Here is a 24,766-nt window from a genome sequence, read left to right on the forward strand (position 1 = left end):
ATTTTGAGACAGGAAGATGGGAGGAAGCATTGGAAAAGCATTGCTGGTAACAAGGTAGACACACCTCACCAATGCAAGAAAGGAACCTCATGGATCATTTACTCTAGTTCCCCCTTTTTATAGTGGTGAACAAAGACCTACAGAGTCCAAGATCTGCAGAGCAGTGTAGTACCATGCATAGACTATTATTGAAACCCATAAATAAGACAGAACAGTAGCCAAAGGGAGGGGATATGTTATAGGACCCTTGCCAGAGGGGCTTGCTGAACTATGAATGTTGGTTGAACAGTAACCTGGAAGCAAGGTGATGAAGCTTAGTAAGGAATTGGGGCAGAGGTGGGGGGATGGACTTCAGTGATCCAGCTCCAGGATGGCTGAGTGCCTCTGAGGAGCAATTTTTTTTTAAACTAATGGTAAGATGTCCAGTTTTTTTTTTTTTCTCTTTTAGGAAGATTGGCCCTGAGGTAACATCTGTTGTCTATCTTCCTCTTTTTCTTTTTTCTCCCCAAAGCCCCAGTACATAGTTGTATATCCTAGTTTTAGGTCCTTCTGGTTCCTCTATGTGGGATGCCGCCTCAGTGTGGTTTGATGAGCAGTGAGCAGGTCCGCGGCTAGGATCCAAACCGGCAAACCCCCGCTGCCAAATCGGAATGCACGAACTTAACCACTACGCCACTGGGATGGCCCCTGAGGAGCAATTTCAGGGTGGCCAGAGACTTGGATAGGACAAATGATAACTTCTAGAATGGACAGTTCCAGAACCTAGAGAGGAAAGGAAGTAACCTGGCCTCGTGCTAGGTAGTTCACTGGAACCTGGGTAGGAGGTATTGGTAGTGGAACTAGTGCTCATGTCAAGTCCCTTTTGAGCGGAAGAAGGAAAACGGGGGGAAAAAAACATGCAACGCAGCACACATGGCAAGTCAGTTTTTGTAATGGTGGGAAGTGAAGATGAAGAGAATGAATCAGCAGAGGGAGACTGTGCTGTGCGGTGCCAAGGGCATTGGAGTCAGACTTGGGTGTGAATACTGGCTCTCAATCACTTGCTGTATGACCGTATGATTGATTATGCCATTTTCCTCCTCTGAATCTTGGTTTCCTCATCTTGAAAATGAAGACCTTTCTCCCTATCTCATAGTTGTTATGAGGATTAAATGAGATATGCTTGAAAACAATTAGCACACAGTTTCTAGAACATGATGCCCAATAAATGTTGGTTTATTCCTTTATTTTGGGGAAGGACTTCTAGAAAACCTCCAGTGAAACATGCTAATTTGAAATTTCAAGCACTGGGAAAGCAAGCCTCATCTAACTAACAGATACAATGTGGAAAGGCCATTTTTACAAATGGAGAACCAGCCTAAATGGGCAGATAAGAAAATCTTATGGGGGGAGGGTAGGTTAAGGGCAAAGTAGGAATGGATATAAATTTATAAGCATAGACACAGTCCACTTATGAGGGGCTGTGAAGCCATTAATGCATTAATGTGAGGTTCCTCCAGATCCTTGACAAAATGGGAAGATAATAAGTGCTGTATAACTCACCCTGACTCATTTTCTTGACTGCTCAGAAATATAGGATAGATTTTGTATTCAATTATGGCAGCTTTCCCCAGCCTTTTTCCCCCCCGGTATAATTAACTCTCTCTCATTCGTTGATTATCCTTTAATCCTTGTTTTGTTGGTTGTATTTGCTTTTTAAATTATTAATTGCCTTAAATCCTTTTTGGATGGATGGGTATGAAGAGGTAAAATGATAACAGTTTCTTTAAGAACTAAAATTCCAAGGGTGGAAACCAACTAGAAAATTAGAGTGAAACGTAGGATGGAGGAAGATAAGGAAACTGTAGAGATGCATAAGATTGACATAGTCCTTACCAGGAATAGTATTAGGGAAATTCCTACTTCGTTTTTTTTTTTGTGAGGAAGACCAGCCCTGAGCTAACATCCATCACCAATCCTCCTCTTTTTGCTGAGGAAGATTGGCCCTGGGCTAACATCTGTGCCTATCTTCCTCTACTTTGTATGGGATGCCGCCACAGCATGGCTTGACAAGCGGTGCGTTGGTGCGCGCCCGGGACCCGAACCTGCAAACCCTGGGCCCCAGAAGCGGAGCGCGCGCACTTAACTGCTATGCCACCGGGCCGGCCCCTCTAGACTTCTTTTGTAGCTAAAAGACCAGGGATGTTATTATAAAATCACAAAACCTGAGAGTGAAAAGGTGTTTTGGATTATTTTATAGATGGGTAAGTTGAACATTAGGGAGACGAAGTGGTTTGCTTGAGGCTCTCTCTCATGGTGATCCAATAATAGAGTTAAGGTCTAACCCTAACCCAGGTCTCTTGACTTTCATTCCGGGGTTCTGTCTGCTGTAGTCCTCATCTTTGTGATAGTGAATTTCTGACATCCAACACTTGTACAAAACTAATTTGTGTGGGTTTTTTCCTTTTTCCAGGGCCAAGTGCTTTCGGGGCAAAAAAGTCCTTGGAGATTATGATATCAAAGTAGAACAGGTAATCAGTCTGAAGCCCAGAGCTGCATCTGCGTCATCATCATTCCCTCTTGTCATCCCAGAGTGAACCATCTCGTTCTGCTGAGCAGAGTACAATGTCCATCACTGGGTTCCAGGCTCTCCATCTCCTCAACTCCACCCTTTCCCCAGGATTTTTCCCTCTATGAGATGTGGTCCTGAAGGCTGCATCTTTCAATTTCCCTGACTTCTTTTCATGGTTCTGGTGTCTGTAGAGAGGCAAGCAGTATGGCTCTTAGTGCCCTCTTGCAGTAGGGGGTTCTCAGGCTGAGGAAAACCTTAGAGGAATGTCTTCCTAGGACACCAGCTGCACCTCCATATTGTTGGTGACATGGTATTCCTGGGTAAGCACATGTCTGCCATTCTGGTGTGTAGCCTCCAGTGTTGCCTACTCTGGGCCTAAGGCTACACTTCAGAGAGAACTTCGAAAAGAACACCTCCTTATTTTAATGCAGTGAAGTCCTGAAAGGCTCCTTTTCTATTTTCCTCTGTCCTTTGTTTCATGATAAATAGAGATTAGATACATTTGGGTGGAGAGGGGGAAGTCCAATGCATGTATTTTCTATGTAATAAATAGAAGTTACTCATCATTCCTTACACAGTGTGCTGTGATTTACAGAGTACTTTCCTATCCATTACTGCATTCAGTTCTTAAAATAACTTGTTTGACAGACAGGGTTGATAAAAATTATTCCCATTTTATAGATGGGAGAAACTGTCCCCCCAGAGAGGACAAGTAACTTGTCTAATGTCTTGTGCAGCTGGTTAGGGGCAGAGCAGAACTAAAACCCAGTTGCCTAAACTAAAACCTAGTGCTTTTATGTTAAAACTGATAAGAGCATGTTTGCCCTAGTTCACGTTCCTGCCCTGTAGAGAGGCAGCACAAAGGATGCTGGACTGGGAATCCAAAGACCCAAGTTTTGCTCCTGTCTCTGCAAACAATAAGTTTTGTTTGTTCAGAACAGTCACTTAACTGCTCCTTTGGTAAATGGGGATAATTATCTCTGTCCCTCCTGCCTCATAGAGTTACTCTGAGAGTTAAATGAGATCAGTTTGTGAAAATGCTTTGAAAACTGTAAATAAATGTTTGGTGGTGGGGCTGCTGCTGCTGCTGCTATGTGGAGGACCTGGCAAAGTCAGGACAGTGGGCTTATTCCCCTACTGTTATTTTTATTTATTTTATTGTAGTAAAAAACATAACATGAAATCTACCCTCTTAATCCCCTACTGTTAATTTTCCAGGCGGAATTTTCAGAGCTCAACCTGGTGGCCCATGCAGATGGGACCTATGCTGTGGATATGCAGGTGCTCCGGAATGGCACAAAGGTTGTCCGGTAAGTTTCTGTCCCCAGGGTCATTGTTACTGTCTCCAGAGTTACCATCTCTAGGTTGCAGAGGTGGTTTTGAAGTCAGGTGTTGGAGTGGGATAGCAGTGCTATGTATAGTATATAGAACTCAGTGATGTGCTGTGTGGAAGCAGTAGAGGAAGGCAGAGAAAATCAGCTGCTGCCCTGAGGGAGCTATCAGTCCAAGTAGTAGAGAAGTTCTGAGTCCATGAAGTAGAGAAAGCTTCATGGACTCAGAACTCACTTAGAGGTAACTGAATCCCTGTCAGAGGGGTTCTAGTATTCCAGCCCCACTTCAACCAGTGCAGTTCTGTGCTTTTATATCTGCATATATTTCCCCTGGAAAACAGGATTCCATTGCTTTAAAAAAAAAAAGTTTGAAAACCTATGATCTAGTGCAACCTCCTATTTTACATTGATTTGCTTAAATTCACTCAGCGAGTTGGTAGCAGAGTGTGAATTCTCTTGACTCCCAGCCTTGTGTTCTTTCTATATTCCTCATTCCTGGAAACTCATAAGTCTGATAGGAAAGCCTAGGTTTGGAAAGGACGTTGTGGGTGGAAGAAAATTTGCAATTACAGAGCACTTACATGCCAGGTGGTGTATTGGGTGACTTATAGACGTGATCAAATGTAATACAACAGTTCTGTGAGGGAGGTGATAAGAAATCCAGATGGGGGAAAATGGTTTCCACAGTGTTATTCTTCCCAGGGGCTCAGCATGGCTTCAGGTTTTCAGACATCAGAGTCTTGCTCCAGGAAGAGTCTTCACTTCACTCTCTTCCCTACCTCAATCTGGAGTACCCTGACGCTGAGGCCTCCAGTGTCCAACAAGAACTGGGTCAGTGACAGGAAAGGCAAAACTCAGGTGTCTGGAACCTAACAACAGGAAATGTGAGGTCATCCATCCTGGAGACTAAGGAGGAGGACAGAAAAAGAGATGTTTGTCCAGGTGGAGAGTGAGCTCAGGGAGATCCCACAAGAGAGAATGATGGGCTTCTTTAACTGCAGGTAAAATGAGTCATAGGGATGCATGCACACAAGCAGGTGGTGACAGAAAGGTCCATAGCAGGGTGCTGGGAGGGATCTGGCAGGAATAAGGCAGGCCCTTCCAGGTATCAGTGTAGGAACTCAAAGAGCTCGCCACAAGTCTAGAGCTCAGTTCCTATAACTGGGATGTAAGGTTTGGTCTCAGGCATACAGCTGGAGCAGTTTCCCAGAACTGGGCATAAAGAGGTCAGAGCAGCTCCAGTACATGCCATACTAACTTAATGCTAAGTTCTCTGAGTGACTGAGGAGGGCTCCTTTCACCCCCCACTTTAGAAGACTGATCTCTGAGCCTGGATGGGGCTGGAGCTGTAGGTGGGGGTTGGATGGATGTCTCGGCAGAGAACCAGGTAGGTCATTGCACATGGTGTGAAAGTGCTGAGCCTTAGAGCCTTGAGGGCAGATGCTGCCACAGAACTGACTCTCTGAGAAGTGGGGTTCCTCTGGAGTCAGGGCATGAAGACAGGGTCCCTGGTCCTGTGAAGCACCTGTGGCTAGTAGCTTTGCTGGCTAGAAGTAAAACACAGGGAGCCTTCCCATGCACAGGAACATTCTGTACTCTCAGTGCTTCCTGTAGCCATTGCTCAACCTCAGTTCTGTGAAAAATATTTGTACCCTTCCCTAGTGTCCACTTTGGAAGAATAACATTGGGAAGTCTGGCATCTGTTCTTAGCTAGCCTGGACCCTTGCTCTCCTGGGGGCCTGATGAGGGCATTGCCTATTTTAAGGAGCAGCTTTACTGCTGAGAGAACAAGACACTGAGATCTGGGATCTCCAAGGCAGGGTGGTGAAGTCAGCCAAGTATGTTGTCTTTGAAGTCTGCTGGGACCCCCTTGGAGCACCAACTCTGGAGCCACAAGGAGCTTCAGCTCTCATATTGCCCCATAGAGACAGGGAAAAATTCTTGTTCACTTAAGTATGAGAGTCTAAAAGTGTTTCTTACCTCCTGAGGGCTTTTGTACCTTGGAAAAAGGCAGTGCTTAACCCAAAGGAATAAGGGAATTTCAGAAATCTGTTCTTCAAATCCCCTTTAAGAAGTGCCATAATACCTTATTTCCTAGTCTGTAAAAGAATAATAATAATAAAATGAGGGGCTTGGACCAAGTGGCCCCTAAGACTACTTCTCTGTCTTTGGCTTTGGAAATGGGAGACAAGATGATGTATGACCTGAGATGCTGGTTGATGGCAAACTTGCCTCTACTTCTTACCAGTTCCTTCCGGCCAGACTTTGTGCTCATCCGGCAGCATGCATTTGGCATGGCGGAGAACGAAGACTTCCGCCACCTCATTATTGGCATGCAGTACGCAGGCCTCCCAAGCATCAACTCACTGGAATCCATTTACAACTTCTGTGACAAGCCATGGGTGGTAAGTGAGGTCCCCTTCCCCCCAGGTAAAAGGGTGTGATCCAGGTCCTTTATCTTCCAGTCCCCCAGGAAGGACCAGTGGTAATCAAGATGTAGTAGGCACCAGCTGAGAGGATGTGGGAGGAGCTTCGGCTGGGACATGGAGTAGAGCAGGCTTTCACAGTAGAACATTATCATCACAGGCTGGACAACCTTTGCTGCAGGGTGGACCTTTGGCCTCACAACAAAGTCACACAAAGATTCTGTGAAGAAGCCGTTACTGGTCTGTAGGCTCTGCCTTCAGCCCTAGGATGCAACAATAAAAATACCTTTTTCTCACCTCTGAATGGTCTAACTATTGGAAAGGCTTGAGCCAGTGGAGACCAAGGGAATGGTCCATCTCAGAGGGATGTTAGTGACAGATTCCTACCAAGTGTTTTCAGCAACTTTAAAATGAGATTTATACACAAACGTGAATTAGACACTTATATGAGCTGGAAGTGCCCTGAGAGATCATCAGATCTCACCCCTTCGTGGTAGAGATGTGAAAATTAAAGAAGGAAAGTAAGGAGTATAAAACCACTTACTGTATAGTGCCAACTTCTGAGAGTTTCCTACGTGACTTCATTTAATCCTTACAATAACCTTACAAAGAAGATATTATTATCACTTCTTTACAGAGAAATGAGACCCAGAAAGGATTAAGTAACTTACCTAAATTATAGAGCCAGTATTTCTCTAGATTGCACTGCCGATCACATAAATTGGGCTACCATGTGAGGAAGAAGCTGGTCTGGTGTTCTCTTCCTTGGCCAATCTGGAAATCTGGGAGGGAGTGGAAACTTTTGAGCAGAGAGAAAGAGTGGGGCTGGGAGGGAGAGTGACCTATGATGGCTACTCTGGCCTCCCCTCTGACAGCTGAGGGGACCCAGCTCCTATAACTCTGCTGCTCCAGGCTGGTCCTGTCAGAAGGAAATATCTTCCCCTAATCACATCCTCCTCTTCTTCTTCTTCCTTTTGTTTTTTGCTGAGGAAGATTGGTCCTGAGCTAATCTGTGCCAATCTTCCTCTAGTTTGTATGTGGGACACCACCACAGCATGGCTTGATAAGTGGTGCATAGGTCCGCACCTGGGATCTGAACCCGTGAACCCTGGGCCACTGAAGCAGAGTGTGCAAACTTAACCACTGTGCCACTGGGCCAGCCCCACATCCTCCTCTTCTTGGTTTTCCAAAATCAGATTTCAGCTATCATACAGTGGCTTGCCAATGATCGTGGTACTGGTGGCTGATTGTGAAGTTCCCGGACCCCAAGCCTCTCCAGGACTCAGGGAGCTGGAGAAGGTATTTTTTAACTAAATGGATCCATCACCTCTGCTCTTGATCTTTTTTTCACACCTAAACTCACAGTTTTCCTGTTCCCTTGGAAGCCAGGGAGACCTGACAGGGTAAGAGAAAGACCAGTGAACGAGGAATTAGAAGATCTGAGAGATGCTGTGGTTGAGGAGGGAGGGCTGGGTTCCTGACCTCCACTTGTTCAACCTTTCCCTCTGTGTAGGCTGAAGCATCTGGAATCCTAGAGTTTTACAGAAAAAGGCTAAACGAGTTGTGTGATTTGAGTGTATTGCTAATTGCAGAAGAGCATATCTGAGGCCTTCACCAAGTTTCTTTTCTGGGGACCTCCCCTTTCTCCTTTAGTCACATGACTTTCCCTATTGCACGTAGGCCCTAGTCCTTCTCCCCCACCATTTCAATATCAGTTAGAATTTGGCTCACTCATAGTCACACAGGGGATTCTGCTATTATCAGCTTTTTCTGGGTGATTTCACTAATCATCCTTCTGACTAAACCTCTCTGTGCCTCGGTTTCTTTGTCTGCAAACTAGGAATAATAGTAGTACCTGCCACCAGTTTGTCAGCCTGGTTTTTACATTCCCCTAGTATTTGGGATCTCAAAGAAACTAGTTCCCTGCTTTATGTTTCAAAACTGTACCAGAGGCCAGGGAAGGGAGGATCAGAGAGCCTGTACCTAGGGCTTTGTCCCTCCTGGGATCTGGGATCTGGTGAGGGTTCACATTCTCACCCATTCACAATCCCAGCACATTGCCTTTGGCATCGCATGAGAACAGTAGAGCTCCCTGGCCAGACACCAAGTTCTCCTTTCATTTTCACTAAGCAGCTGCCACACTGATGGTATTTTATACGTTGTTTTCTGCCTGTTAATGGGAGTGGACAAATTTGGTGACTGTGAGGGGAGAGTCCCTCTGAGATGATGACTTTGGTTCATATTTTCTAAGTTTCTTTATTGTGGCTGCTCTCGGTGTGAGGAGAGGCCTCAATTGGGTTGGAAAAGGCTCTACCTTGCCTCACTGTGTCTCTGAGCACATCCGCTCTCTCATAAATTGGTCAGGGCAGGCACACTGGGATTTTGGAAGCAGAAGTGGACCTATCAATGAAAGTAGCATTCCAGAGAAAGCAAGAATGCCACTATCCCATATTGCTGCAAATTTATCTGAAATTCCTGTTACTCTCTGTGGGCTTTTTACAGACAGATGCACTAGGGTTGGATTAAAGCATTTTATTTCAAGGAGGGATAAAGATAACATATTAAATTCAGACTGATCTTGAAATCCCATTTCTTCTAAACGTCTTTCCTGATTCGTTGGATAAGTGGTTATAATGAACATTATCTTCCTATTCATTGCCAATACCACCCCCAGCTCCCAAATCTATTCTTTTGTCTATGCATAGAGGAAATAGCCCTTATCAGATATTACATTTGTTTAATTGGTAACTGTGTGCTTGTGACTTAATCTAAGTTTCCAAAGAAGCAGGGGATAGATGCCAAGCCCAGTACCTTGAGCAGACAGGCACTGCTGGAGGTAAGGTGGAAGAGGGTGGGGTGGGCTCCCAGGGACCCAACTAGTGCCTGGGAACTGGCTGCCATTTTAGTCTTGGCTGTCCCAGGACTCACTGAGAGTCCGCCATGGGCCTTCCTGGCATCACTGTGGTGTCTGTGTAAGTCTCCCACATGCTGGGAAGATAGGGCCCCACATGCCTTCGTGCCATGCCAGGGCGTGGGCAGCAGCAGGACAGAGGTTGTTAGGCAGAGCTGGCATCAGCTCCCCAGGGATGCTGGAGAGCTCTGGGAGCTCAGGCAGGTATCCAGAGGCAGAGCAGGAATCCAGCCAGGCCGAGGTGGGCAGGCAAGACTTAAAGGTCAGATGAGGTGGTGGAGAAAATCAGAGAAGGCAGGAAAGGTCTGAGGGGTTGGTTGTGATAGTCAAAGCAAGTTGAAGAACCATAGAATGGTGAAGACAGCAGGGTGTAATGGAGAATGCACTGGGCAGGAAATGACCTGGGTGCTGCCCCAGTGCAGCCCTAAATCCAGGCATAATCTGGGAGCCTGTGTTTTCCTTCGCTTTTCCAGCCTCAGTCTCCTCATTTGTAAAATGAGATGTCTGGTCTAGAGCTCTCTAATGTCTCCTTCAATAATAAAATCTTAGGGGCTTGAGAGTCCATGAATCATACTTTCAGTCCTGGTGGAGGCATTAGAGATCTAGAGTCACCAACCATGTGTCACTAAGGGAAGTGACCCAGAAATTCCAATGTTTTCCAGCATTTCAAAAATCAAAATTCTGTCTTTACCTACAAAAGGATCACAACAGATGATCACTTAAACTGCAGTTTGATAATGGAGTTTGGGAGGAAATATAATAAAAAATGTTCTTTGTGGTAAAAAGTTTGAGGAACTAATCAAATTCAACTCTCTCATGTTATATATGAAGAAAATGAGACCTAGAGAGGAGAAATCATTTGCTCAAGGACACCTAGCAAGTTAGAGGCAGAACAAGCCTGAGAAGACTCCAGTTTTCTGACAACTCAGTTCTGAGCTTTTACTACTCCACACCCACCTCTCTCCCTACTGGCTCATGTGCCAACATCCCTTATGGAGAGTAGGACCTGAGCTTTTGAAAAATGTTCTAGCTTTCCTTTCTCTGATAAATAGAAGGCAGGTTTGATCTGACAACTTTTCCTTCTAGCAGTTCCAGATATCGGTGGCTGAGAGTGTAAACTAACCCAGTAGCACTAGCAGGATGATGCTGGATTGCCCCTGCTGCCAGTGCACTGAAGATGGGTGTGTGGGTGTGTGTGTGAATGGATTGAGCAGGAAAGTCCTGTTTGTTTCCTGTGGAAACAGCATGGTCTCTGCAGAGCCTGAAAGGCAGTTACTTGAAGGAGTAGGAAGAGTTATAGATTGGGAATAAAAGGGCCTGGCTATGAATCTGGCTCAACTACTGTGTGACCTTGGGCAAATCACCTCTCTGGGCCTCAGTTTCTTCACTTAAAAAAGGAGGGGGTGGCAGGAGGTACTAGATGTTTGCCAAAGGCCTTTCAATCCTGACACTGTAAGTATGTGTACTTCACCTCTTCCTCATGGAGCTGTTCTGGTTTCTCATAGGTGAAGGGTCCAGTGAGTTCAGTTCTTAGATGAGTAGTAAGTCTCAGAAAGACTGGGTCTGTCTATCCTGCATACCATGACCATCAAAATCTTCCTGAAGAACAGCTTCATTTGTGAACCCCCTGCTCAAACACTGGTGACTCCATGCTGCCTATAGGACAAAGCTACCATTCCTTTGCCTGAAATTTGAACTTCCAAGACTTGCCCACATGGTACTATCCAGTTTCATCGCTTGTCATTTCTAGAGATGCAGGTCTTTAGGGTTAAAGACCCAAATTTCAATACCAGCTTCACTTCTTTGCAGCCCTGCAACTTGAGGCAACTGTCCCACCCTCTCTGAGCCTCATATGTAAAATGAAGTTGATAAAGTACATAATTTATCAATTTGATCTGAAGATTGAATGAAATATCATTAAAATTGAGTAGGTACTGAATGAATGTTAGCTCACTCTCTCCCTTCCCCAACTAAAGCATATGTTCCTTGAGAACAGGAATTGTACACCTCTTTTATATTCTCAGAACACATTGCACAAAGCCATCAACAGAGCAAATGCTCGACAAATATTTGTTTGACAGATTGATGTTTTGTCTGTTTGTTCCAGAAGTTGTCTAGATAAGCTGAAATATTTGCTTTTCTTTTGCAGTTTGCCCAGCTGGTGGCCATCTACAAGACATTGGGAGGCGAAAAGTTCCCACTCATTGAGCAAACATACTACCCCAACCACAAAGAGATGGTAGGTGATCAAGTGGGGACTTTAGTCTTTCTGCTGTTTCCACTCTGAGCTTAGCCACATGGTGACTATGGGGCTCTGAGGAGGGTCTCAGCATCTCAACTCCAGAGATTATATTGGGGCTGACCTGATTTGTGGGGCCAGAGTTGCTGGATTTTAGCTGATAGCCCCTTGTCTCTAAAATGTGGAGACAGAATAGGGAAGAGCAGAAACAAGAGCAGTTTCTCAAGCTGAGAAAGTAACAAACCTATGGATCAACAATCAGAAGATCCCACTGCTTTGGGTTCTAACCCTGACTCTGCCACATGTCATTGGACTAGTTATATTCCCTCACTGCGTGTCAGTTTCCCACTTGGAAAGTCAGATGGGCAAAATTATTCCTGACCAGGATATCTAATATGGTACTTACAAAACTTAAGCGAGATTCTTTAAGTAATAGCCTTCTGGAAAAGTGTGAAGCACTCCTCAGGTGTAATGTGTCGTTCCTGTTATTATTCACCAGACCTTTCCTTCGGCTTCCTCAAGATTGTGGTAAGACTGGGTTAACAGTATGCCTTCTCTGAGGCCATCCTAGGATATCAGAAGGGTCAGAGAGATGGCATAGTTGGTTGGTACAGAGGCTTTTGCTAACGTTTTTCCTTCATAGAGACCTCAAGCTCAACCCTCTTCTTCCTCTCTGTCCCCACATCATCTGCTCCAGGCCTGTGTGGTCTGTTGGTAATCCTGCTTGACCCACAAATGGAGACTCTGCCATAGCATTTCAAGTGTTGTACCCTGGGACAGAGATCATATTTGTTCCCCCTCCCACTCCCTTCTCCAAAAGGGATCTCCATTTGCACCATTTCTGTGAATCAAGAGGCTTCTTCTGGCATATTGTACACGTCCCTGCTTATCAGCAAACCATACATAGAAGATGAATAACAACCTTGGGCCTTGAAAAGAACTACCTCCTTCATCTTTGCCAGAGCTTCCCCAGGGAGAGGCTCTGGAATATTAAGCCCTTGGCCTTAATAAATCCTTAAGACCAACATCAGGGCTTTCCCTTTCAGAGCAAGCCAGGAAGCCTTGCAGAGGCTGAGGAACCGTAAGGGGGTCTGTGCTTGGAGTTCTCAGGGAGTCAAGACACAGTGGTGAGGGGACTGAGCTGAAGGGAGAACAGGGAGCGAAGGTGGATTTTTCCTGCTGTAATATCTAGCAGAGCTGACCACTGAAAAAAGCTGCAACAATTGCAAAGTATATTCTCCATCTACTATCCTTTTCCCCCAAAGGCCCTTGTGTTATTTCTCACCTGTCCTCTATCCTAAAATTTGCCCTAGAGAGAAGACCTCCTAGGATCTCTCCGAGGTGTCAAAAGCTAAAGGGGAATTTCAGCTCTACAAGAGAAAGGGTTTTTTGGCTTAAAAAAAAAAAGTTCTGAAGTAGGAATCAAGACATTAGTAATCTAGTAGACAAAGACTTTCTAAAAGAATCAGAAGAGAAGCCTTATGGACATCAGTTGATGGCATTAAGGATAGTTAACCTGGAGAGACAATACCTAAGTCTATTCTTGTCCAAAAAGGTGTGCTTACTGGGCCGGACCCTCTTCCAGGAATGGTATAGAGGGCATTACAGTATGTAGAGGGAGGTTAGGCCATTGTAGGTCTCACACTGAGTGACACCATACCCCTCAAGTCACTCTTACAGATGAAAGTGTATGAGAGGGTTAGGATGAGTTGAGACAGGAGTAGAGGATACACAGCCGTAGTATGTTGTTCTTGTCATTCCTCCAAATCAGCCTGTTTATGATACTGTCAACCCACCTTCTAGTATTGTGCATCACAAGGCTACACTATCTCATATGTATAATATTCACCATTTCTCCCCTATCAGATCAGTTAAGGTAAGAGAAAACACATTTTCCTGGGGAGAAAAGGGAATAGTTCTGGCTTTGGGAGACAAACCAAGCCAGAATCAAAACTGTCAGTAACAGGTGCCAGCTCATCTAAAGGGTTTGGGAGGCAGGGTGAAGGGCTGAGGCCAGAGTAGAAAAGTCATGCTTCTTTCCCTAGCCCTTGACAGGTTCTGGACTAGGGTCTTGGACACAAGCTGTAACATGCCCCATCCCTGCCCTAACGCTAGCCAGACTGTCTACTTGGTACTTCCCATTGGCTGGCAGTGGTGAGGCAGATGGTGACAGCCAGAGCTCTGCAGGGAAGAACTGGCTTGGTCTTCAGGACTCTTGAAGGAATGTGGTGGTCACTGGTCCCTACTAGGGCTGGATGATGTCAACAAACTCCTTCCTGAGGGGCAGGTGGCCCTGGTACCAGCTGCAGGTGCCATCAGCATGCTTCATGCAGACGTAATGCTGGGCCTGGTACCCATAGAGCTTCCGTTCCGACAGCCAGTCTGTCCAGAGGCACTCGTTCAGGGCCGAGGTGGTACAGGGCACTGTATAGCAGGTGGTGATCTAGAGTCATAGCCACACAACATCAAAGCATCAAAGTGAGTAGAGTGTTCTTTTTCCATTATTGCCTTTCAGACTCCTACATATCCATACAGCCCAGCTCAAATGTCCCTGCCTGATGAAGCCTTTCCTAGTCTCCAAACTTCCCCCTGAGTTCTCCTTCCCCTGTGTTCCCCACATACAGTATTCCCTCTCTAATGGCATCTCTGGAGTCAGACAGACCCTGTCCTTACTCTACCACCGACCTTGAGCAAATCACTTCACTTCCTAGAGCATTAATTTCTTCACCTTAAAATGGAAATCTTAATTCTTCATAAATTTCTTATAAAGATTAAATTAAATATTTTAAATAAATTGACCATTACAGGGCCTGGCAAAGAATAGATTATCTTTAAATGGTAGCTATCTTATCTCAGTCAGCTTTATATGATGGCCACCTTCCCAGCCAAAATGTAAGTACTTTGAGATCAAGGACTATGGACCATCTTGCTTTCCTATCCCCAACTTCATACAGTGCCTGATCCTTGGCAGATCTCAAGTATTGTATAGTAAGTGAATAAATGCATGCATAAGGAAGGAATACATGAACGGTGAAGCTACAAGGCTCAAGACCCTTCCCCCACCCTCAAAAGACCTTGGAAATGGACATTCCCTTACTTGGCAGCCACAGTTCAGAAGGTAGTGGTGATTCAGACTTTCTTTCTGCAAAAAGGACAGGTTCTCCCAGGGCTCAATGTAGTTGCACAGATGCATGAAGACTTTTCCGTCATTGAGGACCTGACCTTCAAGGGGAGATGGAGGAGAACCTAGAATGAGGAATCTGCTCGTGGAGCTCTAGGAGCCCTGGTCCTTGAACAGCCCAGAATTGCAATCTCTTCAATGGCTTTTTGGTGGAAGTGGTGACATAGGGCTTAATGAAGGGACCAGAAAAACCTCTGTAATCTTTATATCACAGATAGTAACAGATTATGTTTGTATGAGGGAGAGTTGTGGGATGAAGGCCTTTTTCTTTAGCAAGGTGCAGAAAAACAATATGGGCTTTAAAGTCAGACTCTTGGTGGACCCCTCTTCTTTTCTATCATTTACTAGCTGTGTGACCTTAAGAGAGTGATGTAACTTCTCAGCTGAAAGATGAGAATAATAAGGTTGTTGTCAGGATTAAATGAGAAAATGTAAAGTTCCCAGCACAGTTGTGGGCCCACAGAAGATGTTCAATAAATAATAGGTCCATTTCCCTTCCCAACCCTTCCCAGTATACTACACAGGCCACTCTCCTGCCTCACTGACACCTATCTTGGTGACTCCTTCTCCTTCCCCAGAGGAAAGTTCCTCTTCTTATCAAACTGTCTCTTGTCTTCCAAAGACCCTTTTCAGTACCACTGCATCCTCAAAACCATCCCTAACCACGCTAGCCCACACCTCTCTTAGAAATTGTCACTCAATCATTTACTCACTGAGCAGCTACTATGACCTGGTACCAGGAATGCAGAAGTAAATATGACAGGATCTCTGCCCTCAACGAGCTTAAAAACTAGTAGGGCAGACAGATAAGTAGGCAAAAATCACACTGTTGTGTGATTATATACAAAATAACAGTATGAGAGCAAAAGAAAGCACAATTATCTCTGTCTGTGGAAGGGGTGGGGACAAAGAAGGTATCTAAGAGGAGCTGATGCTTATGTTGGACCTTGAAGGAATGGGTAGGAGTTCACCTGCTGGACAAGTTGGGAGAAGGACTTCTGGACATTGGGACTATGCAGAGGTGGAGGGGCGTAGCCCAGCAGAACACCTTCTGCAAAGGCAAGTAGTTTAGTTTGATTCTGGGGGAAATGAGGGGCTGGGAACTGTCACGGACAAATGGCAGGAGACAAAGCTGGAGAGGTCAGCAGTGTTCTGGTCACAAAGGGCTTTCATTATTAGGCAAAAGAGCCTGTGCCTTCTCCTGAAGAGCATGGGCGCCACTGATAATTTTTCAGTAGGCTTGTGTTTTGTCATTTACCTCCACCCTCGATTAGACTTGACTTCCTTGAGGGCAGAGAGCATGCCTCCTTCTTCCCCTGATGTACCTCAGTGCCTAGCAGAGGGCTAGGTATACAGAGAGTAGGTGCTCAGGAAGGAGGTAGGCTTGTCTGCTGATCCTGGGACCTGGAGGGCTCAGTGGCATGCCCTGCCTTTGCCTCTCCCATCCAGAGGCTCCACAATTCCACATCCTTAGAGCTGGGGAGCCTCTACCAGTGTGACCTCCAATGCCTATGACTTCTCAAGAGCCAAGTCTGGACTGTGAGCTCTTTGAGGACTGTGACTTGTTACTGAGTCTCTACTCTCCCGCCCAAGGCCTGGCAGTGAGTAGATGGTCATTCATTGCTGAATGGATGGACAGATAGTGGAATTCCTCCTCCTGTGCTCCCCACCTGCTGTTTTTTTTTTTTCTTTTCCTTGCCTTCTTTCTAAATATTTTTCATCCTTTAGGGCCAGTTTAGATCCCACTTACACAATGAAGCTTCCTTAATTGTTTACAACCACACAAATACCTCCTTTCCGTGAACTACAAAATAATTTAGTATTGCATTCATTCACTTATGGAGTCATATTCTTGTGTGGTTCATCAGCTGTTCTATCCCAATTAATTCAGTATCATGAGACCTGCCTGGGCCCAAGTTCGTGGAGACAGAACCATGTTAGACTCAAGGCTCCTCTTAGGGCCTGTGCTTTACTTTACCTCCCCGCCCCCCGCCGCCCCAGAATAAGGCCTGGGTGTGAGTTAGCCACACAGGCTCACTATGAGCCAAGAGTATGACCCAATGTGGCTGTCTAATACTAATGCTATCATAGGCTACGGTAACTATAATGTGTGTGTTGGGATGGCGGTGGCACACCGCAATCCTCCTTTACCCTGTGAAACAAAGACCTCACCTGTAGTGTTGTGTCTAGTTCAGGATTCTGTGCTAAGAGAGGGATAGGGACAGGCTATATCTCATTTGAGAAGGTGGCCAGGATAGGAAGGGGTCTGGGAACCATGGCTAGCAGACCTGGAGCTAGAGTGCAAGTATCTATCATCCTCAGGCCTCTGAAGGATCATCACAGAGCAGAAGGCAGAACTGAACCTACAAGGGGCAGTTTCAGAGGGGCAGATTTTGGCTCAAGATACCAAAAATCTTGTACCAATTAAAACTGTTTGAAAATGGAATCAGCTGCCCTAGGCTGAGAGAGCAACCTGTCCTTAAAATAGTGAAGCAGTTGGCCAAGATCACTGTAATGAGGACTCACATTGAAAGGGAGGTTACCAAAGCCCCCCCAACTCAGAGGCTATCTCTTAGTAACACAGCTCTGTTTTATGCCCAAGAAAATGCCACCTGGCTCCTCCTTGACTGCCTTCCTTAGGACAGAGACTGTTAAGGCCACTTGCTGGTCTTTAACTTACCAGTCAAGAGATACTGCTTCTGGCTGTTGGCTTCTAGTTTCACACCACAGAGGGAGGAATCAAAAGGTGTATAGATATACTGAACATCCTTGACTTTCTCAAACCCTTTAAACATCTGAAAGGCAATTACAAAAAAGCAGTATTAGGTCAGTGAATGTACTTTATATCTTAACAGGAAAAACTTATTTCTCAATCTAAAAAAATTAAGTAAAAGTCTATTTCGGGGGGCCGGCCCAGTGGCGTAGTGGTTAAGTTTGCGTGCTCTGCTTCGGCGGCCCGGGGTTCACAGGTTCCGATCCCGGGCACGGACTGATGCACCGCTCATCAAGCCATGCTGTGGAGGCATCCCATATACAAAATAGAGGAAGATGGGCACGGATGTTAGCTCAGGGCCAATCTTCCTCAGCAAAAAGAGGAAGATTGGCAATGGATGTTAGCTCATGGCCAGGCTTCCTCACACACACACAAAAAAAGTCTAGTTCAGGATTTCGTGCACACAGATGGCCCAACTGGGTCATTTCTCTCTTTAAAAAAAATCTAAACTTTGGTTTATTCCAGTGAGAGGGGAGGTACCTTTACTAGCCCCATGCACAGGCAGCTGTAGGACTAGATGGGCATTGAGGGCCTGTCCTGCACTGTCACTGGGATTCTGTGCTCCTGGCTCCCAATATGTCATCCTTTTCTACTTGATCATCTATACCCCAGAATCACTGAGCTGGATAGCCTGACCTCCCAGCCCCACCTCTCCCAGCACACAGACCCCACTCCTCCCAACAGCCCAAGGGCGTAAACACCCTGTCCTGGCCCATGTACCTTTATCTGTTTGATTTCATACCGGATCATTTTTTGAGTGTCAGCAGGGTCTGCACTGGCAGGAACTACCTTCTCACTGGAAATTTTGGCCCGGATTGCTGCATATGAAGAGAAAAGAGGGAACTTTCAGCAGCCTGTGGGAGCAGTCCATCTGGGATCTGGATGACCTGGGGCCCCTGGAGAATTTTGTAGGGGAAATCTGGGTTTAGGTCTTATTGGGTTGTGAGGAGGACATTGTGTGTGAGAGCGGTGACCTGGAAATTCCTCCTCTGCAGTTGCTGGAAGTTCCAAACCCCTCAGGCCTATTAGGTTCTACAATCTACCTGCTAGTTTTGAGAGTCTAGTTCTCCATAACCCAGGGTGCAGTGGGGTGGAGATGGGCATCAGGGTAGAGGAGGGAGGAGAAGCCCCTTGAGGGCAGTCAGTGTGTGGTCATGTGATGTAGCCCAAGGCCTCAAACAGAGCCCACCCAGAGTTGATATTAGTAAATGTTTATTGAATTAATAAATGTCCTGACCCTGCACAGAGGTAGTTCATCTCTTGCCATTTGGTCATGAATCAAAAACTGTTTATGAAGTTCTTCCTCTGTGCCTGGCCTAACACTAGGTACTAGGCCCATAAACATAAATCAGACAGGATCCCCCATCCTGCAGAACTTTTGATCTAGTAGAGAGCACACTTACAAAGAACAACAGCACAGTACAGTAGGAGCACAAAGATATTAGAGGTGCTGTGGTAGCACCAAGGAGTCAGGAAGCCTTCAGAAGAGATACTTGAATAAGACCTTTAAGGATGAATAGGAGTTTGCCAGGAATTTAAGGGTGTGGAGGAAGGGCTTTCCAAGTAGAGGGAAGAGAAAGGGCAAAAGGTGTGTGTTGGGGTGGGGGCACGGTGGCAACCTCAATTATACACTTAGACACAGAGGGATGTTTAAAATGAAAGCCCAACCTCCTGGCCCCTAGCTCCTCCCTTCCCCCACCCAGTAGTTCAGAATAATCACTGGATAGTTCCGGTGACTTGTTGTTCAATGACACTCCATGATTGCAGTAAGCAGGGGTGAGAGGGTCGCTATGGAAGTCCCTTACACAGTCTTTATTTCCTTGCAAGTCAGCCAGGCTCTGCGCTTGCAAGGTTGCTATGGCGCCCGCCTTGCCCGACCCATTAGCCCCAGCAGGAGGCAGCTGGTACGGGATTTGAGCTCCTGGCTTTCCCTTCAAACTCCTGGTCTGCAGCTCAGCCCCATAGCAATCCCACACAGCCACCCCCTGCTGTGGACCTCGCAGGCCTGCGGACTCACCCAGCGCCGAGTGGCAGATGTGCTGCTGGGGGTGCGCGGGGGCGCAGCTGCACGCCTCGCCCAGCCCTGGCGGACGCAGCAGTGCCAACAGCCGCAGCAACAGCGCCCAGCTCGGCGCGGTCCGGGGGCTCCGGGGCATGACACTACAGAGCCCCGACTGAGCCTATGGGGTCTGTCGGAGCAGACAGCTCCTCCAGCTCCTTCAGAACGCGTTGCGCCCCTCGCCCCAGGCTTTATGAGGTGGACCTAGGGCCAATCCCGCCCTGATGGGCTCCGCCCTCTTTTGGCTGTAGGCCACCCACGGCTGCAGGACCCGCGGTGCTCCTGACCGGCAGGCTCAGTAAGATAAAGACGGAAGCCAAGAGAGAAGCTCCTAGCCTCTATTTCCCTGCCTGAGCAATTAAGCTTTCTAGAAGTAGAGGGAAGGCACTGGGAGAGGGGAAAGTGTCATGGCAGAAGAGCAGCAAAGACAAATGCATGAGGGCAGAAAGACCGAGGGACTGTGATTTAGGCAGAAGGAACAAGAGTGAGAAGAAGCACAAACAGAATGAGTGAGACAGGCAGAGTCAGAGAGAGGCAGACAGAATTACAACAGGCAAAAGAGACAGTGACAGAGAAGGACGGACCCCTTGCTGAGCTGCACACTGGGAATGAGACAAGCTACTCAGGGCTTCTTTCAGCTGCAGGAAGTGTTTTCAATGCCCTATTTATGAGGCTCCAAAGCAACAGCAAACAGTAATGGAATAGGACAGAGAAAGTTGGGGTGTGTGTGTGTGTCTTGGCTCTGTCGGCTGGTGGTTGGAGAGAGATGTCAGAGAAAGCAGCCAGTGCTTTAGAAACCCTTTCCCATGTCCAGAGCCGTAGACTCTGCAGATAGTGGAGGGCAGTGCTCTTGCTGGGGGCTCAAAGCATGGGTTATCCCATCACTTAGGGCAAACCTGGGACTTCAAGGCCCCCTCGAACCTAGGCTACACTGATTTCCTATCTCATGTTGCTACTCACTGGAGAGACTATGTCTTGTTGCAGAAGGTGGGGCAGCTTAGAAAACAAAGAAGTAAGGCACGTGGGGTCACTGCAGCTGGAGCCTTGTCCACTCTGACAGAGCACAGTGCTCCAAGGCTCCAAATAGAAAGAGATCCATGGGGTTATTGTAGGACGTTCCCACACAGTGTTGGACTAGAAGGTAGGAGGCTGGGTTCTGATTCTACCACTAGGTAGCTTTGCAACCTTTGCCTCTCTGGGCCTCACTTTCTTCTCCATAAAATAGTGTAGAATTACATGATTTCAAAGGCCCTTTGAAGCACTTTGCCCCAGCCTCAACTGGCCCCAGCCAGGAATACTGAAATTCTAGGTCAGATCCTCCCAGGATCTGGTCATACTTAGGATTCCCCTGGGAATCTGACTTTTCATCAGAGTCAACGTTATTTCCTTCAAAAGACATCTTTTCATTTGATGTAGTGATGTTTGAAAAGAAGGAAATTTAAAGAGAGCTGAGCCTGATTGAGAAATATGAGATTTGGTGTCCAATTTGGTTCTTCATACAACACCCAGACCAAGATAGAGTCTCATGTATTGTTGGACAGGATCTCGAAAAGCATCCAGTCCAGTCTCTTCGTTTGGCATATGTAGAGACTGAGGCTCAGTGAGGTAAAATGACTTGCAGAAAGTCAATGGCCGGGAGGACTAGAATGCACGTCTAGCTTTCCTTCCGCTCTACCATGTTGCTTCTTCCATCACCATTTTGTAACAGTTTGAAATTCTGCCTTTAGAGGGTAGTTCTTCTTCTTTTACGTTTTTATTATTCCTCTATTAAAATGTGGCTACCTCAAGGTAGAGTTTACTCTCTTAAGGATTTCTTTTGAATGATAAACATGTTGAATTCTTATGTCAGCTCTCTTCCAAACCCCAAGCTGGGCAGAAATAGGCCTTAGCCTACTAAACTGTGTTTAGTGGTGAGTTTGGGTGTTGGTGAATAATGAAGAGAGTGTGAAAGAGGGGGAGAAAATCCAGATTCAGTACAGAAAAGCTAGACATTTGAAAGGGGAGGCGAGGGTACTAAGAGGTTCTTGAAAAAAGGGACATTAAGAGTCCAAAGATACATTTCTTTTTAAATTCAGGTTTACTAAGGTACAATTTTCATACACTAAAATTCACCCATTAAAAGTTTTTTTTTTTTTTTTTAATTCTCTTTGGCTAAGGGCCATTCCTGCCCAGGGTTTGTCTAATGCAGAGAAGTTTGAGGCAATGAGTTTTAAAGATGTAGAGAATACCAAGCAGGAGAGCAGGGTTCTTATAGCTCTCTCACTAATATGCTGTGACCTTAGGCAAGTCACTGTCATTCTTTGGGCCTCAGTTTTTTAATTTGTAAAGCAGTAGCTGGGACTAGTTCTTTAAAGGGCCCTTTCAAGGGTGTTCCCAAGAAAAGTGTTTGTAAGATTCCACAGAGAGACAGGGTACACTCTGACCAATTCATTCCCTTCTCTGCTTTCAGCTGACACTGCCCACATTCCCTGTGGTGGTGAAGATTGGTCATGCTCACTCGGGCATGGGCAAGGTAAGAGTGGGCCTGCTGTGCTTTGGGGTTGAGGCCAAGAAGGACACTTTTCAGAGAGCCTGGTTAGGGACTGTTCTCCCTCTGTTACTAATGAATTCTTTCCAAGGAGAAGATGATTTGGCCCCTCTGAAGCCATGAGTGTTACTGAAACAGGCCTCTTTCAAAAAGCAGAGTGCAGGCCACCTGCTTGGTCCCTTGGGCCTTTGAGCAAGTGTGGCTCCTGAGCCCTGGAAAGGGAGTCTAGAGAGAAGGGGCCTCCTAGGGAGATGTAGCACCCAGATCTGCATCTGGATGGGAAATACCTTGATGCATTTGGAGGCTCAGGGCTCTTGTGACTCTCAGTGTATGTGTGTGTATGTTTCCTTTTCTCCCTCTACCTTGCTCCAACATTAGGTCAAAGTGGAAAACCACTACGACTTCCAGGACATTGCTAGTGTGGTGGCCCTCACGCAGACCTACGCCACAGCAGAGCCTTTCATTGACGCCAAGTATGACATCAGGGTCCAGAAGATAGGCAACAACTACAAGGCTTACATGTGAGTGGGGGTGGGGTCCCAGCAGATACTCTTCACTTGCTCCTCAGCCCAGTGGACAATCTGAGCCTCCACGTAGCAGCCAACTCTCAGTTTAACTTCATCTGGCCTACAAGGCAGAGAACAGAGAGGGGGTGCCATTCAAGTCAGGGAGTATTAGCCTGGGTTTCTTTCAAGTCAGAGGAGGGGTCCGGGAACTAAGATGAGAAATAAAATTAATATTTATTTTCACTAGCCTCTAAGTGAAATTTGGCATTTTCTTCAGTTATGAACAAATACAACAGTCTACAACAGTTAGCAGCAGCATGTCTAACCTTGTTACTAAAGGTAATCACACATGGGCCGGCCCAATGGCGTAGTGGTTAAGTTCACGCACTCTGCTTTGGTGGCCCGGGATTCACAGGTTCGGATCCCCGGTGCGGACCGATGCACTGCTTGTCAAGCCATGCTGTGGCGGCGTCCCATATAAAGTAAAGGAAGATGGGAACAGGTGTTAGCCCAGGGCTAGTCTTCCTCACACACACACACAGAAAAAAGGTAATCACAGAGATTTTTGTATCACACTACAGTTGTGACAGGTATCTCTAAATACCAATTACTTTTATCACTACTTAAGAATCATGGTACTTATTAGATCTGCCACTACATTTACATCTGTAAACACATTTGTTATTTACAAAGAAACGTATCTTTTTTTTTTTTTTTTGAGGAAGATTAGCCCTGAGCTAACATCTGTTGCCAATCCTCCTCTTTTTGACTGAGGAAGATTGCCCTGGGCTAACCTTTATGCCCATCTTCCTCTACTTTATATAGGATACCGCCACAGCATGGCTTGATAAGCAGTGCATATGTCCCTGCCTGGGATCTGAACCTGCGAACCCCAGGCAGCCGAAGTGGAGTGCGTGAACTTAACCACTATGCCACCAGCCTGGCCCCAAGAAACGTATTTTTTACTAATCACAGATTTATTTGTTTAATATTTTGATGCCTCTATTTTAATAATTATTTTAAATAATTGAGTTCCTTTGTTGTCCTATGTACTTTATTTTATACATTTACACATCTTATATATTTCATGCATTTAAAGGAATCCTTAGGCTTCACTAGGCTGCCAAAGCACAGAAAAAGTTAAGAAACTCCTGATGTAAATATATAGCCCTGAAAACACTACAGAACATTAAAAGCCCAGTGGTTATGAGAATAGATGACTTCTCCACATAACTGTGCCCATTTGCTGGAATGGAAAATTAAAGGTTTCCTCCATTAGAATTTAGAAAAAGAAAAGATTTCTAGACCCCCTGATCCTCCATAATATACATAAGAATACAAATGGCTTACAATTCCAATTCTGGAAATATTAACCTCCCACTTTTTAAAAAATTTAAGGTAGTACTTTCTTTATAAAGAAAGGACATTATAATATATAAATTTGAACTTTGCCTCTCAGAACTTCGGGAGACTTCAGAGTTCAGCAGCTTCCCTTTTGCTTATCCATCTGTTTCCCGCATCCCTGTTTTTAGTGTTAATACTCCCCACCCCTGGAGTTAGTTAGGAGCCCCTTCCCTACACTCCCTTCTCATAACGCTTCACACACCTCCAGTTCACACACTCTTTTCACACATGTGACTCTGTATCTCTCTCTTCTGAGCTGTCTGGGCAGGAATGATGGAACCATCTCTGCCAGCTCCACTACCTTGTGCAGCAGCAGGCGTGTCATAGGCACCCAATAAGTATTCAGGGAAGAGCCCTTGTAGAGAACTGAGGCCCTTGTAGAGAATCTTTTTACCTTTATTGACTAGATTCCTACTTTCAAAAAATTTATGTATTTTTGTTTATAGTTTTTCTGCTTCAGAAAGGAATTCGGGGTTGCTTTAAAATTATGCACAATGTAAGACAGGATAATTTAAAAGATTAAAACTAGCTAAAAGAAGCAGTAAAATCAGTATGTTCAGGCACCTAGGAAAGCAGATTTCTTATCCTTTAATTTTAAAATCCCCTAAATAAACACAAAACATTTATGACAGTGAAACAAGAGTGTCTTGATCCTTAAAAGGAGACACCACATTTTTAATGGTTAGGGCTTCTAAAAATAATCTAAATGAAGCATCAGAAAAGAGAATCCCCAAACACTGATGAAAAGTGGGCAACCAGAGCAGCTTTAGAAAGCATTTACTTACTTTTTTATTTCCAAGGGACAGTCAGTTATTTGGGGAATGTTTCAGTCCTCTCAGTTCCTCTTCCCCAAACTTT

At 45.7% G+C, this 24,766-nt stretch overlaps 2 protein-coding genes across 4 annotated transcripts in view; one reads left to right on the forward strand and one right to left on the reverse strand.

Annotated features, from left to right (window-relative positions):
- The window catches only part of SYN2 (synapsin II), a 224,078-nt gene that overhangs the window by 130,188 nt on the left and 69,124 nt on the right, over positions 1-24,766 (forward strand). For both annotated transcript variants that reach the window (XM_087431526.1, XM_087431525.1), the window contains exons 2-7: positions 2,453-2,510; positions 3,770-3,861; positions 6,131-6,287; positions 11,369-11,458; positions 21,921-21,983; positions 22,377-22,519. In XM_087431526.1, the coding sequence (XP_087287652.1) occupies positions 2,453-2,510; positions 3,770-3,861; positions 6,131-6,287; positions 11,369-11,458; positions 21,921-21,983; positions 22,377-22,519 (603 nt within the window). The remainder of the gene's footprint in view (positions 1-2,452; positions 2,511-3,769; positions 3,862-6,130; positions 6,288-11,368; positions 11,459-21,920; positions 21,984-22,376; positions 22,520-24,766) is intronic.
- On the reverse strand, positions 6,134-19,689 carry TIMP4 (TIMP metallopeptidase inhibitor 4). 2 transcript variants are annotated; one of them, XR_015552311.1, is made up of 7 exons: positions 19,430-19,689; positions 18,133-18,230; positions 17,320-17,434; positions 14,556-14,680; positions 11,865-13,901; positions 6,980-7,090; positions 6,134-6,571 (listed from the first exon to the last, which is right to left on the reverse strand). XR_015552311.1 is itself a non-coding variant. In XM_004443161.3 (5 exons), the coding sequence occupies exons 1-5, from the start codon at positions 19,566-19,568 to the stop codon at positions 13,704-13,706; spliced, it is 675 nt and encodes a 224-aa protein (XP_004443218.1). In that variant the 5' UTR covers positions 19,569-19,689; the 3' UTR covers positions 8,833-13,703. The 2 variants fall into 2 exon arrangements, 1 of the variants encoding a protein (XP_004443218.1); XM_004443161.3 differs by lacking the exons at positions 6,134-6,571; positions 6,980-7,090 and having other exon boundaries at positions 8,833-13,901.

Source organism: Ceratotherium simum, chromosome 5, assembly GCF_057802395.1.
Source record: "Ceratotherium simum simum isolate JZ-2026a chromosome 5, ASM5780239v1, whole genome shotgun sequence".
In the NCBI taxonomy this organism is placed as follows: Eukaryota; Metazoa; Chordata; class Mammalia; order Perissodactyla; family Rhinocerotidae; genus Ceratotherium; species Ceratotherium simum.

Bases quoted from the DNA above. Each gene is read 5' to 3' on its own strand.
- TIMP4 (XM_004443161.3), bottom strand. From the start codon at position 19,568: ATGCCCCGGAGCCCCCGGACCGCGCCGAGCTGGGCGCTGTTGCTGCGG. The intron at 17,435-18,132 runs GTACATGGGCCA...ATTGCCTTTCAG, and splicing joins ATGAAATCAAACAGATAAAG to ATGTTTAAAGGGTTTGAGAA. The intron at 13,902-14,555 runs GTAAGGGAATGT...CTATGACTCTAG, and splicing joins TTCTGAACTGTGGCTGCCAA to ATCACCACCTGCTATACAGT.